The 18,016-nt window shown below is 37.4% G+C and overlaps 1 protein-coding gene across 2 annotated transcripts in view; it reads left to right on the top strand.

The window, feature by feature from the left end:
• Positions 1-1,962, top strand: part of LOC136866168 (uncharacterized) — a 169,252-nt gene extending 167,290 nt beyond the window's left edge. For both annotated transcript variants that reach the window (XM_067142898.2, XM_067142897.2), the window contains one exon: positions 628-1,962. In XM_067142898.2, the coding sequence (XP_066998999.2) occupies positions 628-1,844 (1,217 nt within the window). In that variant the 3' untranslated portion in view covers positions 1,845-1,962. The remainder of the gene's footprint in view (positions 1-627) is intronic.
• The last annotated feature ends 16,054 nt before the right edge of the window (positions 1,963-18,016 follow it).

Below are 18,016 nucleotides of genomic sequence, written 5' to 3'. Positions count from 1 at the left end.
TGAAAAGAAATAGCAAAATACTGGGTTAAAACAACTGGCATCATCTTCATTCAACGTCAACTGATTAAAAAGCACAATTTCATTCTTTAAGTTTCAGCTGTGTCATTGTATGATTTCATTTTTTCATAAGTTACTCATTGCTGTTTTTAAGGACATAACTGTATGGCTGTTGACCACTGAATGCCCCCTGTAGTTTGAGGGCCTCATAACTTGTAAGAAAGTGGCAAATAAAAATTAAAGAAATAAAAGGTCTCTCTAACTTCACTGCAAAATGACAGTAGATAGGTTTTTCCTATTGGTATTACATCACACTAACTCAAACAGGTGTAACAGTGATGGTGGGAGAGTACAGGACTTGGACTGGGGAGGAAGCAACTGTGAAGTTAATTAATAGTCCCAGCTTTTCCTTAATGTGAAAATGGGAAACTGCAGAAAATGATTTTCAAGGCTTCTGACAGTGCGATTCAATCCCACCATCTCATAAATGCAAGCCAACAGCTACATGGCCTCAAATCACACAGCCACCTCACTCAGTAATAGAGACTTGAGTAATTATTTATATGTATGTCGATTTCTCAGCGTGAAAGCTGGTTAGATCCCCTCTGATGTTTTCTCTGTTCATTACAGATGATCGACCTCACAGCTGTTCAGTGTGTGGAATGAAGTTTCGGAGGAAGGATAATTTGGAACGTCATGTGAAGAATACTCACCTTGAAACACCAGCTCCAGAAGAACAGCAACAACGGCAATCAGTCCCATCAGAATCAATAACTTCTAAAAGTGTTGAACCAAACAACAGCATGAATACTATTGAAACTTCTGATGTTGATCGCAACACTATAGTGGACACCAAAGTTATTTCAAAATCCTCTAACCCTTCCCCTCTTAAAAATTCACAGCAGGACACATCTTGTGTCAAAATGACTCCCATGAAAGAGAAGGGGGATAATTCTGTTAATAACGTAATGCAACCAGTTTCAGTTGGAGATGATGTTGCTGAAAGTACAGTAGGTTCAAAATCAACAGGAAATATCACCAAATATTCTGAGGCTCAACCAAAGGAATATTACAGAGCTGTGCCAGTCATAAACAGACCTGTCAATTTTGCTCCACCTACCCCCATTACTGAAACAGTCATTCCAAAGTCTAATATTTGTGAGAATCCTGAAGCAGCAAAGGAAGAGAGACCTTTGTTTGAGGGTAAGAACTGTGTTCGAACCATAACCAGAGCCTCTTCAAGTGGAAAAACTATGCCTCAACAAGCATCAACTGTTATCAAACCCAAGCTTGAATGCTTCAGGATACTGGAAAGACCTGAAACATTCAAGCCTGTTGAACCTCCTAAGATAAGTCAACCTTCTCTGAGAATGTTACTGAATGATGTTGAGTGTAGCGATAATACTGGCACAGTTTTGGATCTTACTCAAGATGTACAGGCTTCTAGGACAGATTCTCTATTTCAAGATAGCTTAGGAATTCTGGAGAATTCAAAATATGATAAAGGTGTTAGTAAAAGTTATGGTGATACTAATTTACCCGATATGTACCCCTCAGATTTTTTACTGCCAAGCTGTGATATAAATAGAACTTCTTACAACAAGAGACTGTACTATGCAGAAGATATCAGTAGTCAGTATAGGATGGGTTCTGTTAGTTATGATCAGTTCATGGGTTCTCCATATCTTGTGGCAGATGTTGGAAGTAATCCAAATAATCCTGGTCCATGTTTTAGAACTGAAGATGATGTGAGTGGAAGACTGAAATTGTTAGCTGATGTTGCAGGTACTAAAGATCCATCAGTACACATATCCCAAGTTATTGTTGGAACGAAAAAAGCATATTAGTAATGTGATTAGTACAAACATGAATTTTTAATTTTATAATGCTTCTGTTTCTCATTTTATAAACTTGAAGAAAAAAGGAAATTCGTGGAAGTATAGTAGATAAATTTTATGACTACTATTTTTAGAGATAATCTTAAGATATTGTTAAAGTACATGTGGTTATTGTACTAACCTATCACTACCTACTTAATATTACCTGTTTTATTACTGACAAGAACAACCTTTATAAGTTGACATTTTTTAATTTATAATTCATTATAACTGGTTACTATGGATGAGAAATCATCATCTACTGATCTTTCCACATCCTGGTGGGGTCAGTAGAGTGAACTGTGTCGCTCATGTAGACTTGGCCCTGTTTTATGGCTGGATACTCTTAACACCAACCCTCTGCGGAGGGATTTTTTTCATATTGCTTATTGCTTGTTTCTATGGTAGTTGGTAATGTGCTATGTTGTCTGTACATGCAGAGAAGTGTACTAAGATGAACCCAAACACCCAGTCCTCAAGCCACAGAAATTAACCACATGCAGTTAAAATCCCCAACCTGGTGAGGAATCGAACCTGAGGCCCTCTGAACCGAGGCAAGTATACTGATAATAATATAAGAGAATTTATTGGACTCCAACCTATTCAATACATTACAGGATGTTAACATTTTTAGTTAAACATCGTTAAAATGGAGACATATTTCGCCCTCCATGTGGGGCATCATCAGTCATATCAAAGCACCTCAAAATTAAACCAGACGTCTGGTTGGAAATTATGAACATAATATGTAAGAAAGAATACATTAAAAAACACGTACAAAGTCCTATCCTAAACGAAATAACAATAGACTAGTTACACATAGTAAAATACGCTAGTGGTTTCTTAATATTAAAATGAGGCCATCATATGCACAGTATAAAAACGAAAGTAATCAAAGTCTATATGATATTGAGTTCGATGGTAGTTCTACGTAGTATATACAAATGTTGGCAAAATAAAACACAATTTATAATTACTGTACACTTATTTATAATTGTTAAAATTGATGAGGTAAAACATTCCAATTTGTCTATTTGTAATTTGGCTCCAACCAAAATAATTCGCCCTAGGATTCATGAGGTAGTCAACTCCGTTGGTCACTCTCTATTTGAATGGAGTGCACAGTGCAAGTGAACAGCTTTTGTTGATTATAAAATGAGGCTGTGCTAAGACAGAGTTAAAACAACACCGGCTTCAAGTGAAGATAGTTAAAAACTTCATTAGGTTCTTCCTAGTTGACTAAAGGTTTGCGTATATTTTGTTGTTGAAGTGTGGGAAAGTCAGTTGTTGGTTGAATGGGCAACGGACGAAAATGTTGTGCAGTGCAATCGGTGTTTGAGCTGTCCTACATGTGAGGGAAATCTTGAAAGCTGTTACCTAATTGTTAAGAGGTTTGTGGAGCATTACTTGCAAGTATACTGATCATACAGCCAAGAAGCCAGACATACTAGAGATGAGAGCGCATGTCTCTAGAAGCCTATCAACTTCTGTGTGTCTTGCTGGCAAGACTCTTGAGAAGAGTGAGCCTGCTTCTGACATCATGGTTCACAAAGCAATAACATACTGTCCTCTCAGTTAACCAGACAAATAAAGAGGTGATTTGATCTCTTATTCAATGCGAATAGCATAGACGTATATGCAGGCAGGAATATGGTAGGTGGTCTGATTTACCCCAGTCAATCCATGAAGTGGATAGCACAAACTACCATTTCATTTGAGCATGCGTCCTTCTGTTTGTAATTTATTACATACATACTTCATTATAAACTGTTATGCCTTTCAGCATTCAGTCTAGAAATCTCTGTGAATTAACTAAAATCCTTCACAATCCTCTATTTGGGACTAGCTCTATGGCCATGTTTAGTTCCATACCTTCGTTAAATCATTAGAAGTTGTGTCTACCTTCAATGTTTTAGTCTCCCTCTACTTCTTTTACTCTTTTCCATGACCAAGTCCATCATTCTCCTAGATAACTTATCCTTCCCCGTCTATGCATACCACTTCATACATCGAGTTCATTCATAACTCAGCCTTTATCTCCTCATTCCAAGTACCATCCCATCATTATTTCCACCTGTTTGTATCGGTGATCATCCTTGCTACTTTCCTGTCACTTCTAACTTATCAATAAGCTATCCTGAGACCATCCAGCTTTCACTCCTGTACAGCAGAGTTGGTCTGAAAACCGACCAGTGTAAACACATTAATTTCGTCTGGAAGCTGACTTATTTCTTACAGAATACTGTTGATTGCAACCGCGAGCTCACTTCATTAGCTGCACAACACCTTGGTTCAGTCTCACTTACTACAATATGCTACCATCCTAGAAGAATCATCACAATCATCTTGAACCAGCTCCAGTTTCCTAATTGCGGTGAATGAGCGTTCTCTACTTATTTCTATCCATGTATGTGTCTTTTTCCATAACCTGCTGCTAATCCAGACTGTGCCCAGCTAGATCATTTCTAATTTGATCGATCTATCTATCCCTTGCCCGACTTCTTGATCTTTTGCCTTCAAGCTTCTCCTCAAACCACACTCTAGTTGTTCTTTGTGGGGTCCATTCTTTTGAGATGACCAAACTATTTCATCATGGCTTCAACACAAATCTCACTAGGAGGTTGTTTCACTTGGACAAGATGGTGTATCTTGTCGCTTCTTATTTTGTCCCTCCTTGTCTTTTTAATCATAGTTATTGATAACTTCATTTCCACTGTTTGCAGTTCGCTGATATTTCTGTTGGTTTAGATGCAGGTTTCTAGACTGTACATGGTAACTGGTATAATGAAGCTTCTGTAGAGTATTAATTTTGATCTTAATGGAACTTGCTTATTCAAAAGAAGTCCTTACACAAGATGATAAAACTGTTCTCCATTCTGTACTCTACTAGTAATTTCTGAAGATTATCAGCTATCTGTGAGTGTGGCCAGGCATTAAGGAGTATGAGGGAGGAGTTGGAGAGTTTGAGGGAGATAATTAGGATTCTCTCAGAAGACACGAAGGAAGGTAGGCCTCCCTCAAACAACGTACAGGATACAGTAGGTATAAAAGAGGGATGGGAAGGAAAGGGGGAGTTGTAGAAGACAGGTGGTCAAATGTTCTAAGGGGAAGGAGATAGCAGGCTAAGGGCTCTCTTCAAGATCAGAATTCAGGACAGGTGTCTGTGAGAAATCGGTACGAGTCACTGCAGGTAGAACAACAGAAGGAAGATGAGGAACAGAGAACTGATGCTAAGAAGTGTGGAAGTAGGAGGAAGGGAAAAGGTAGGAAAAGGAAATATAAAGGAGAGGATAGGAAAAAACAGGTGGAACAGGGTCATGGAGGGGGAGAAAAGGAAGGAGGAAGTAGCTTCTGCAGCTGTCACGAAAGATAGGGCTGTCCAAGGGGGAAGGGGATCAAATGAGGTGGGTAGGGTTGAGGCTCTGGTCATGGAGGATTCCATTGTTAGACATATAGGGAAAGTGTGTGGAGGAAAGGGAACCAGGGTAGAATGTTATTCAGGAATTAGGTTGAGGCAGATGTTGAAGAAAGTAGAAGAGAAGGAGGAAGGAAAGGGGAAGCTGGTAGTATTTCACGTTGGTACCAGCAACGTAAGACAAGCAGATATAAGTACCAACATAGTTGGGGATGTGTGGGATCTGGAAAATGCAGCATGGGTAAAGTTTAAGGAAGCGGAGATTATCAGTGGAATACTGTGTAGGAGGGATATTGACTGGAAGGTGATTGAGGATTTAAATGAGACTATAGAGTGGGTATGTGGGAAACTGGGAGTGAGATTTGTAGGTCCTAATGGGTCGGTAAGGAGATAGGGATCTGTGCTCAGATGGCCTTCACTTAAACCACAGTGGTACGTATAAATTAGGAGATTCGTTTAGAAGGGTAATAGGGTGGTACATTCAGGGAAATGGGGTGGTCTAGGGAGTGGTGATAAGGGTACAGGGATCTGGAAGTAAAGTAGGGATGACATAAAAATGTTAGTGTTGAACTGTAGAAGTATTATAAAGAAAGGAATAGAATGAAGTAATTTAATGCATATATACTTACCAGATATTGTAATAGCAGTTGAATCATGGCTGAAAAATGATACGATGGAGGCAGAAATGTTCTCACGGAACTGGAGTGTGTATCGTAGAGATAGGATAGGAATGGTAGGAGAGGGAGTATTCATTCTGATGAAAGAAGAATTTGTAAGCTAAGAAAAAGTTAAAGATGACAAGTATGAAATTCTAGGTGTAAGGCTCATTTCTAAAGATAATAGGGAACTTGATGTCTTTGGAGTGTACAGACCGGGAAAGTGTAGCGCTGACACTGATTCAGAATTATTTGATAAGATAATCAGCTATGTGGGAAGCGACATGGAAAGGAATGTGATTGTAGCGGGAGATCTGAATTTACCAAATGTCAATCAGGAAGGTAAAGCGAATGACAGGAAGCATGACCAACAAATCTATATAGTGTATATAAAATAACATGTCCTGACTGACAGTTACTGATTCATCATCGCCGAGCCAAAACTAATGGACATAAAGAAATGAAATTTTGAGGTTACATTTATATTACAATGTAGGTGTTCACTAAGGAAGGAGTTTTTAGATATTCCATTGCTAAGGGGGTGAAGAGGGGGTGAGTTTTTTTTTTAAATGAGTGTATATATATCCCAAAAACTTAACTGTTTAAAGTCATGAAAGTTGGTATTGGGAATCTCTTTTAAAAATAAGGAAACACACATTTATTTGGTTTTGGAAAATCCTCTTTAAGGAGGTGGAAAAAGGTGAAAAATGGATTGTGTACCTTTTAGGAGGATACTTATATCTCAAAAACTGAAGATGTTACGGACATATAATTGGTATTTGGAATCTCCTTCAAAAATAAAAACTTTTTTTTTTTGTTTTTGTTTTTGGAAAATCTACTTAAGAGTGGTAAACAGGAGTGGCAAAGGGGTTAATTTTTAAAATAAGTATATGTACAATATATCTTAAAAATGTAACATGTTACAGATGTGAAAATTGGTATTTGGAATCTCTTGTAAAAGTAAAGGAACACACATAATGATTTTCAGAAAATTCACTTAAGGGAAAGTATTAAAGGGGATGAATTTTTAAAATGAACATATCTACAGTATATCTCAAAAACTTAACATATTACAGACGTGGAATTTTGTATTTTTAATCTCTCTTAAAAATAAAGTAACACATATTGTTTTGTTCTCAGAAAAGACACTTAAGGGGATGTGAAAATGACTGAAAAACAGGGTTCAGTTATTTTTATTTGGATGCTGGTATCTCCAAAACTGAAGATATTACAGACATGAAAATTTATATTTAGAATCTTCTTTAAAAATAAAGAAAAATGTATTTTTTTGTTTTCGGAAAATCCACTTAAGGGGATCGTGTGGGTGTAAAGAAGTGAAGAAAGTGATGAATTATTTTTGTGAGGATACTTATATATCAAATACTAAAAAGATTGCAGACAAGAAAATTGGTATTTGGTATCTCCTGTAAAAGAAAAGGAACACGCATAACTTGTTTTAAGGGGGTGAATTTTTAAAATGAGCATATTTATAGTATATCGCAAAAAGTAACATATTACAGACATAAAAATTGGTATTTTTAACTCTTTTAAAAACAAAGTGACACTTATTTTTTGTCCTGGAACACTTAAGTGGTTGAATCTAACAAACAAGTCAGCTAAGGAAAACATGATAACACGCATACAAATTTTAGTGAAAAATGGAATGGTATGTATAGGTACTTTAAGGCAGAAACAGGTTCCAAGAAGGACATTCCAGGAATCATTAAAAACAAGGGGAGTGTGTATGTGAGTATCTTCAAAACGGCAGAAGTATTCAGTCAGCAGTAATGTAAAGATTGTTGGTTACAAGGATAATGTACAGATAGAGGAGGTGACTAATGCTAAAGAAGTATTAAAATTTACCTATGGCAACAATGACATTTACAGTAAGATACAAAAGTTAAAAACTAGAAAAGCAGCTGGAATTGATAAGATTTCTGGGGATATACAAAAGGCAATGGGTTGGGATATAGTACCATATCTGAAATACTTATTTGATTATTGTTTGGTTGAAGGAGCTATACCAAATGAACAGAGAGTTGCTATAGTAGCCCCTGTGTATAAAAGGAATGGGTGATAGACATAAAGCTGAAAATTACAGTCCAGTCAGTTTTAAATGTAAGCTTTGGGAAAGCATTCTTTCTGATTATATTAGACATGTTTGCAAAATGAATAACTGGTTCGATAGAAGGCAGTTTGGATTTAGGAAAGGAAAGGTTATTCTGCTGAGGGGTTTTTTTTGCACCGACATAGATAGGTCTTATGGTGACGATGGGATAGGAATGGCCTAGGAATGGGAAGGAAGCGGCCGTGGCCTTCACAAAGGTATAGCCCCAGCATTTGCCTGGTGTGAAAATGGGAAACCACGGAAAACCATCTTCAGGGCTGCCGACAGTGGGATTCTAACTCACTATCTCCCAGATGCATGCTCACAGCTGCGCGCCCCTAACCACATGGCCAACTTGCCCGGTATTAACTTGTAGGATTCCAGCAAGATATAGCGGATATCTTGGATTCAGGTCAAATGGACTGTTTCGCGATTGACCTGTCTAAGGCATTTGATAGGGTGGATCTTGGGAGATTACTGGCAAAAATGAGTGCAATTGGACTAGACAAAATAATGACTGAATGGGTTGCTATATTTCTAGAAAATACCTCTCAGAGAATTAGAGTAGGCGAAGCTTTATCCGACCCTGTAATAATTAAAAGGGGAATTCCTCAAGGCAATATTATTGGACCTTTATTTTCTTTTATATATAAATGATATCAGTATAGAAGTAGAATCAGAGATAAGGCTTTTTGCAGATAATTTTATTCTCTTTAGAGTAATAAATAAGTTACAAGATTTAGGGCAACTGCAAAATGACTTTGACAATGTTGTGGGATGGACAGCAGGCAATGGTATGGTGATAAACGGGGTTAAAAGTCAGGTTGTCAGTTTCACAAATAGGAGAAGGCTTCTCTGTTTTAATTACTGCGTTGATGGGGTGAAAGTTCCTTATGGGATCACTGTAAGTACCTACTGTAGGTGTTAATATAAGGAAAGATCTTCATTGGGGTAATCACATAAATGGGACTGTAAATAAAGGGACAGATCTGTGCACATGGTTATGTGGGTGTTTAGGGATTGTAGTAAGGATTTAAAGGAGAGGGCATACAGTCTTTTGTAAAACCCCAGATAGAGTATGGTTCCAGTGTGTGGGACCGTCACCAGGATTACGTGATTCAAAAACTGGAAAAAATCTGAATAAAAGCCACTCAATTTGTTCTGGGTGATTTCCGACAAAATAGTAGCATTACAAAAATGTTGCTAAGTTTGGGCTGGGAAGACTTGAAAGAAAGAACACGAGCTGCTCGACTAAGTGGTATGTAATACCAATATAAATGGTCCATTATTGGACATTATAAATTTTCCAGCTAACTCATTCCTGGTTGCCAACATTTCGCCCCAGTGTGCTAAGTTGAGCTCATCAGTTGGTAAATAGCACACCTACCAAGACGCATGGCTAGTCTATACCGTGGAGGCCACTGCGTAGGCTACTTGGAGCCACCGGCAGTGCCAATACACTATGAGAGACTTTGTCTCATTACCAAAAATTGATGCCTGCCTGGCCATCAGATGATATAGATCCATAGAAACCATACCAAGGTCCTTGTGAGGGAACCTGGGAGAATACACATCCTAAATACTTGAAATAATCTACTCAATCCAGTTTTGTATTCCCAACCTGAACATTCAGTTCTCTTTGGATTTTTCCCTATTGACATCACTTTAGTTTTAGAAATACTCATTTTCATATCATACTGCACTTATTTTCATGTTCCAAGATGTTAGATTGCAGCCTTTCAGCGCAGTCTTCCATTAGAACTAAGACGTTGATTGCTTTTAATAATCTATCCTTAATCCCATAATCTCCTGGTATGGCTTAAGAGTACTTCTTCTGGGTGCTAGAGGGACCATCCCTACAAATTTTGTCAAATGGTGGCAATCTTACAGACTGGGCAGAAATATTCAAGACAAAATTGTTACCAAGATTATAAAATTCTCAGTGGCAATAATGTGGATCCACTTGCATGGAAAACATAGTATTTAATTTCCTCCTGACAGCATAAGAGAAATGTTCAAATTTGTCAGTATGATTATATTTCTTTTCAAAACCAATAATTCAGTTCTTTTTCAAATAACTTGTAAGCTATTCTGTGTCCTTTGGCAAACACGTTCTTGTGTCAGAACAAATGAACAAAATTTCCTTTCTCCCTCCATTTCTAAGATTCAATTCCTTTCTCCCTCCCATTCTAAGATTCTTTATTTCTGTCTAGAAGGATTTCCCTGGCAGTTGACCAAGCCTTTCCAGGTTATTACTGAAATCTTCCCATGACTTCTTCTTCTCCTTCTTCGATTATTGGTTTCACTCCATTTCTTTTGTCTATGTACAATTCCCTGTCTGCATCAGTCCTTGTTTGGAGCCATTTCTGATATGTCGACTTTTTTACATTTACAAGCCTCCCTCACTTCATCATTCCACCAAGGTGTTTTCTTTCTACCATCTTTACACACAGTTTGTTCTTCAGGAAGTAGGTAATATCTTACAAAATCATTATCACAGTAGTCTTCATAGACTTAGCTGGAATGATCTTGGGTCATTCTGAAAATGATACACATAAAGCTCATTTCAATGGATAATTTTCTTCCTTTTATTTCTTGTACCAGCTAATCTATACAGAGAGAGGCTGTCTATATTTTCTTATTTGTCCAAGTCTCGTCTTTTTTGTTGCTTCCTCTTCTCAGTGGCCTATCATTGTGTTTATCATGTTATACATTCCTTTTTGTTCTTATCTTTCTATATATGACTCAATTTGTCACTTGCATTTTCCTCTCTTGTATTGATGCTTCAGGATCCTCTTCTCCCTCTATGTTTGTCCCATGTTCCTAGTCATTTACCACCTGTATTCATCATTAAGTTTATGATGTCTTACTTGATCATCATATATAGTTTCATTGCAGTTGGTCCTACCCAAGCAGTTCCCTTTTCATTGTAGGAAAGGAAGGTATTATGAACAGCATTGCTCCTAAACTGGCCTCTTCCTCACCACCAGAATGTACTAATCAACTTTCATCATGGCACAATCCAGTATTAGGACTGTCATTTCGTAATAAGGCATGGAAAGGATCAAAGCTATATTTAACAAAGTGTGTTGTTAAAAGAACACAGACAAATACATCATACGAGGGCTGTAAATAAAGTAGTGGCAACATTGATAGAATGCAATATTTAATGAACTAACAAGTACATACTAACAATTGCATTACATTCCTTCAGTGTACTCACCTGCAAAGTCAAATGTCGCCAAATGTCGGGAAGCTGTTGGGGACCGTTGGCAAGGCGTTCTCTGTTGATAACAGCGACAGAGCACAGATGCCACATCAGGAAATCGAAGGGTTCCTTCAACTTCGGAAACAGGTCACAAGGACTCAGGTTGGGTGTCTGTTGAGTACAGAGTGTGTTCCAAGACCTCCTAATGCCACCATTGCAGTAAGAGCTCGATAGCTGCAGTCGCTTAAGTGCAGCCAGTCTCCAATATTCAGGAGATAGTGGGTTCTAACCCCACTGTCGGCAGCCCTGAAGATGGTTTTCTGTGGTTTTCTGTTTTCACACCAGGCAAATGCTGGAGCTGTACCTCAATTAAGGCCATACCCACTTCCTTCCTACTCCTAGCCCTTTCTTGTTCCATCGTTGGTTGCCATAAAACCTATGTGGGTCGGTGTGACGTAAAGCAACTTAAAAAAAAGATTCAGTAAGAACTTGGCATTGTTTGCGACTTGACAACATGCGTTGTCATGCAGCACGATAAGGCAATTGTCTCGCAATAAACATGGATGTTTGCGCCACATAGCCAGACACAGATGTCGCTCCAGAAATCGGTAATAGCAGTCACTGTTGATGGTTTGTCCCTCAGACACAGTGTGCATAAGAATAACACCCTCGTAGTCGTATGCCACAATCCGCGTAAGCTTTACTCAACTAGGTTCCTGTCAAAATTTCTGTGGACATGGCGAACCTGGGTGATACCATTCATTCGATTGGCGCTTTAATTCAGGCCCGTAGACTCGTGCCCACGTCTCATCAATGGCGACAATATGCTGCAGGATTGTGTCTCCTTCGTTGGGAGTATCTGTCCAGGTGGATGCCAGCCATTGCATAGCGATACCATTTCTGTACATTGGTCAGCTGATGTGGAACACAACAGGATGCAGTTTTACTCGTGTTAAGACATTTCATCAGTACGTGCCACACCGTTTGATGACTGAGACCAATCTATGGATAATTCCTGGGCAGTCCATCAATGGTCTATGGAAACGAGACCACTCACAATGTCAATCTGATTCTTGAGGAATGAATGGCTGACCTGTGCAATGCAAGTCCACAGTCTCATTCCAACCCGCACAAAACGCCTTGATCCATCGTGCAGATATCCTATACGGTAATGCATTCTCGCCACATGTAATCCTTGATAACATTTTGATGCATTTTTTCCCCGGGCAACCTTGATTTTAATCCACAAACGGTGATCACCTTTTGAAAACAAGCTTTAGAGCAGTGAAATCGACACTCTTCATTTCATCGCCACACAGCAACAATACTCCCAACTGGATGACCGTCAAATGCACACTACACATCGACAACAACGCCACCTGACCGCTCCCACATCCTTTCCACATGCCCGATCTTCTGCGAGTGTATGGACTACATTGCCACTACTTTATTTACAGGCCTTGTAGTTTCAAAGTTGTGGATCCAATCTGGTCATCCTTGTTCTAGTGTTCTAGCCTAAAAGCCATGGCGTAAAAACTGTTTCATTTCCAAATGGTAAACAAATATTCATACATAATCAACTACCAGTAATGGTGACTACCATACATATGCAATTGATCCCCACCATCGAATAATATCTGCACCCTAATTTAGGAAGGGAAATTTTGAAGGAAGAGAAAAAACATGTTTTAATTGTATAGATTTGTCAAATATTAATATTTAAAACCATAAATACTACAGTGCAACAAATACAGGTGGTCTGCATTAATAATTTGCAAGAGTAAATACAAACGCTCCCATATCCTATTTCCACATGCCCAATCTCCTGCGAGTGTATGGACTACATTGCCACTACTTTATTTACAGGCCTTGTAGTTTCAAGGTTGTGGATGCAATCTGGTCATCCTTGTTCTAGCCTAAAAGCCATGGCATAAAAACTGTTTCATTTCTAAATGGTAAACAAATATTCATACATAATCAACTACCAGTAATAGTGACTACCATACATAATGCATAATATCTGCACCCTAATTTAGGAAGAGGAAAAATATGTACTGTATTACTTGTATAGATTTGTCAAATATTAATATTTAAAACCATAAATACTACAGTGTAAAAAATACAGGTGGTCTGCATTAATAATTTGCAAGAGTAAATACAAATTTTTCTGGCACAAACTGATAAATCTGTGGAAATTCACAATATTTTCTTTATAATTGGCCAGGATACATTCTGCAGTTTTCCTATGAAAGCTGAAGTTATTTTGTTCTTTTATTTACAATCTGCTTTACGTCGCACCAACACAGATAAGTCTTATGGCAATGGTGGGATAGGAAAGTGCTGGGAATGGGAAGGAAGCGGTCATGACCCTAAATAAGGTTCAGCCCCAGCATTTACTTGGTGTGAAAATGGGAAACCACAGTAAACCATCTTCAGAGCTTATTTTGTTCTAAAACACGTGCGAGCCATCCACGGCTGGGCTTACAACCCACAATTTTTAACTCTCTTGCTTTTACTACAGCTTTCAGTCAACATATTTCTTTTGTGACCGTATATTCAAACTATCTCTTTTCAGTCACATATTCGCACGACCTGTCTTCCATTTCTGGAAACTTTGCTTTCCAACCACGAAATGGCCAATGATTACTATTTTTTCTGTTCATGACAAGCTTTATTTATCCTCTGATCGCTTATGGAACTCTCATTCACATCATACTTTCTTCCCGCAGCGCAGTTGCCACTTTGCTCTGCCTATTCAGTAATGTAGAGCTTATCTTTAGCCATAAACAACCTATAACGAGAGCTCAGACTGGCCATCCTAAACAGCTGAACTGAACTTGTTTGGAAAGAAAGTTATCACATTTGACATTGAGGGTGTATTGTGCACGACCATTGGAAACCAGTATTATTATTCTTACTATCTCTCCAAGTATGGGAGTATACTGGGGAATAATAGAAATACATCCTAAAATATTATGTTTACCTCTGTGTTATTAATTGTACTTAAACTGACGCCATGCGAATGACACGATTTGTATACAGCATGCTTCTCCCTTTTGGCAGGAATGGATTTACCAACAGAGTGGGCAGAAACATACCATCTTAGATTTCTCTGTGTCAGAAGCAGTGCACCAAGTTTGACAGAAATAATACCCACATTCCAACTTTCTGTCACCAAATTTATTTTATTTTTTTTTTTTAATGTAGGAAATTATTCGCATATATAGTTACTTATTTTACTGTTATTCCATTACTAGATCAGTGCCATAATAGCAGGTTTCTAAGCCATGAAGTATATAAAATTGAGAAATCTCGCAAAGACTGAACTTACTAAGTACATGCTTTTTATCAACAAAATAATGTTAAGATTATCTATTCTATTCTATTATCTATACAAATTTTATTTTATTTTTAGGGGAAGTCATTTATGCAATAAAGATATTTATTATCACAGGTTCTTCATATTCCCATGACGTGAAATCTTTTTAACAAACTTTTTTTATTTTTTTTACTGTTAAAAAACATTTTTTGATATAAAGGAGGCACGTTTCCCCTACTGCACCATCACTGCATTGTCCTACATAAGACGTTTGCAGTGGTGTCTCTATGGCGCATTAGCTGCCAGCGTCTTGGAAAGGTGTAGCAATCCAACTGTTGAGCCCACTGTTACACTGGGGCAAAACGCTGGTAATTTCACGATTGAAAAAGCCTAAAGGGCTTAAATGTTTTTTTACATGCTTTTTTTTTTTTTTTTGAAAGAAGTTTATCATTCTTTACAGTGAGGGTGAATTGTGTACTAAAGTGTTGAAAGTGTGCATTTTGAAATTAAACTAAAATATTCTTACATAACACCTTAGAATTTTACAGTCGGGATTATAGGTCATGGTCAGTTGGGTTTGAAGCTTTCAGCATTTCAGCAGTTACTGTGCTTGGTGTTTTTTAATGGTCCACTATCTCTGAAGGTCCTGTAGACCAGGTATGGTAGCTCTTTCTTAACCTGTGTATTAATGGTCCACTATAGACGCCCAAGAGAGATCCGGTTTACTCTGTCTGCCATCTAACGAACCTAAAGTAAAACGGAACGTCGAAATTGACGAGCAGACAGCCAGATGGCGTCAAATCGAAATGTCTGCACACGGTAGCTGAGGCCATACGATTATTATTATTATTATTATTATTATTTAATGGTCCACTATCTCTGAAGGTCCCGTAGACCAGGTATGGTAGCTCTTTCTTAACCTGTGTATTTATTTATTCATTTCTTCAATATGTAGACTATTTATTAATCTATATTTGTGTATGTTTTCTATTAACTGGTTCTGAATGAAAGGAAAATCTTGTTTATCTGAGATTACTGAAGGCCAGTTATTTCTTTGTTTTTAAGAGAAACATGATCAAATATCAAACATTTTCTGGTGAATGCACGTTTATATAATATTTTTGTTAGTGATGTGTGATGAGTATAATCCAGTTATTAAACCCATATCTGTATACACAAGTTCTCCCCTCCTCATCTCTCTTTCCACAATAATTTTAAGATTATCTATTTTATTATCTATACAAATATTATTTTATTTTGAGAGGAAGTCATTTATGCAATAAAGATATTTATTATCACAGTTTCTTCATATTCCCATGACATGAAATCTGTTTAACAAACTTTTTTAAAAAACTTTTGCATACAATGGAACGTTAGAACTTTCATTTTTGAGTATTCCAGATTATTGAAGGCATAAATTGTATTAACTTACCTCCATAGAGAAATAAGTATGAAAGATGGTTTAACAAACAATTTCATATGTTCCATAGCTATAAAAAAAAGAATACTGAAATTCTATTTACTCTGTGATCAACTGATATAAATTCAAGGATTTTTTTTAAATATAATTTTTATCAATGTTACATTAGAATAAACAAAACATTTGCCATGACTCCCATGCTTGCTGTAACCCTCTCATAGTGGCCAGCAACCTTGAGAGGCCTGATATAGACCATTGGAAACCATTATCGTTAAGTATTCTTTCTATCTTACTAAGTATGAGAGCATATTGGAGGATAAATACATCCTCAAATACCATGTTAATCTATGGTGACCATATTACAAGCATGAAAATAAGGGACACTTTGACTGTTGTTGATTATTAGGCCCTATTTAAGATTATAATTTCTACCACTAACCACAGACCTCACAAAGAGTACCATTTATTTATAGAAAACCAGTACTCATTTTTATTATTATTAAAAATTAAAGCAGCCTAATTCCAGTACATACCAAAAATATCAAGTGTTCCAAGAAAACCGTGTTTACTCTGTGGGATTATAAGTTGTCATTTTTACATTTTATATATATGTCTGTCTCACTAAATAAACTGTAAATGTGGACTTAATGACATGTCAAGAAAACAAGGTGAAACTCTTTATGATGTTTTTCTTGACACGGCACAAGTCCATAAGCCCATAATTATCATGTCTGCAAATACAGGCTCTGAAAGCATCAATGTTAACAAAACTATAAATACTTTACATCAGAGCTTTGTGGTAAATAAAGTTTAATTACAGTATTTTAAAATATACGGGACGGTTCGTGTAAAATGGGACAATATGTGTCCCATAAAATAAGCGACATCTACCGGGCGAGTTGGCCGTGCGCATAGAGGCGCGCGGCTGTGAGCTTGCATCCGGGAGATAGTAGGTTCGAATCCCACTATCGGCAGCCCTGAAGATGGTTTTCCGTGGTTTCCCATTTTCACACCAGGCAAATGCTGGGGCTGTACCTTAATTAAGGCCATGGCCGCTTCCTTCCAACTCCTAGGCCTTTCCTATCCCATCATCGCCATAAGACCTATCTGTGTCGGTGCGACGTAAAGCCCCTAGCAAAAAAAAAAAAATAAATAAATAAAAACAAATAAGCGACATCTGGTCTCCCTATGTTAACCTCTCTACCACTAAGGATGTGTTGTTATTTGTGAATAATAAACCTACAGTCTGTGTCAAATGGGAAGCATTCTGGCCTCGAGAGGCTGCTGAGAATTGTCCAACCAGGTGGCTGCTATGTTGTCATGTTATCCCACCCACTCGATGTGCTATGTTCCGAGAAAAATTTCACTGCATTCGGTATCACTTGTGCCAGGTGGAAACATTTTTTACTACACAAAAACGATCACAACAGCGATGTTCAGCACAGACTATAGCTTGAATACATGGTATTATATTATGTGGTGATATGAAAATGAAAAGACAGGAAATTAAGCATCTTTCAAAAAGGGTACAAAAATTTAGAACTATCAATAAAATATGAATGAAAGAGAAAAGGAATTCATATTTCAACACATGAAAAATCTTCAAAGACATATAAAAATAGAGAAACACATAATAAAAATATCGTTTTACATATCTTTTTCCTAAAGTCCTTCCAACTCACAGAAATTTCAGAGATAACAAATTAATATTGAGAAATTATTTTATGGATTATGAGTATCTCAATCATGTTCAGTCACAACAGTCTATGCTATGATTGCCAGGTGATCCATATTCTATGGGATGTCCCATATCTGAAATCTTTAAAGCCTTTTACCATATTGACTCCATAAAGGATGACTAAAATTTTGTATTTATTGACCAGTAAAACACAACCAAATTATTTTCGTATTTTAACTATAGTGTTTGTTAAAAGGCACGGAGATGAGTGTGTTTAAATCAAAATGTCATGGTGCTTTAGTTGAGGGAGGGCACTATCCTCTGAAACAATTGGATTTT

Source organism: Anabrus simplex, chromosome 3 (genome assembly GCF_040414725.1).
Source record: "Anabrus simplex isolate iqAnaSimp1 chromosome 3, ASM4041472v1, whole genome shotgun sequence".
Taxonomy (NCBI): Eukaryota; Metazoa; Arthropoda; class Insecta; order Orthoptera; family Tettigoniidae; genus Anabrus; species Anabrus simplex.
This window is presented reverse-complemented; position numbering and strand designations above follow the sequence as displayed.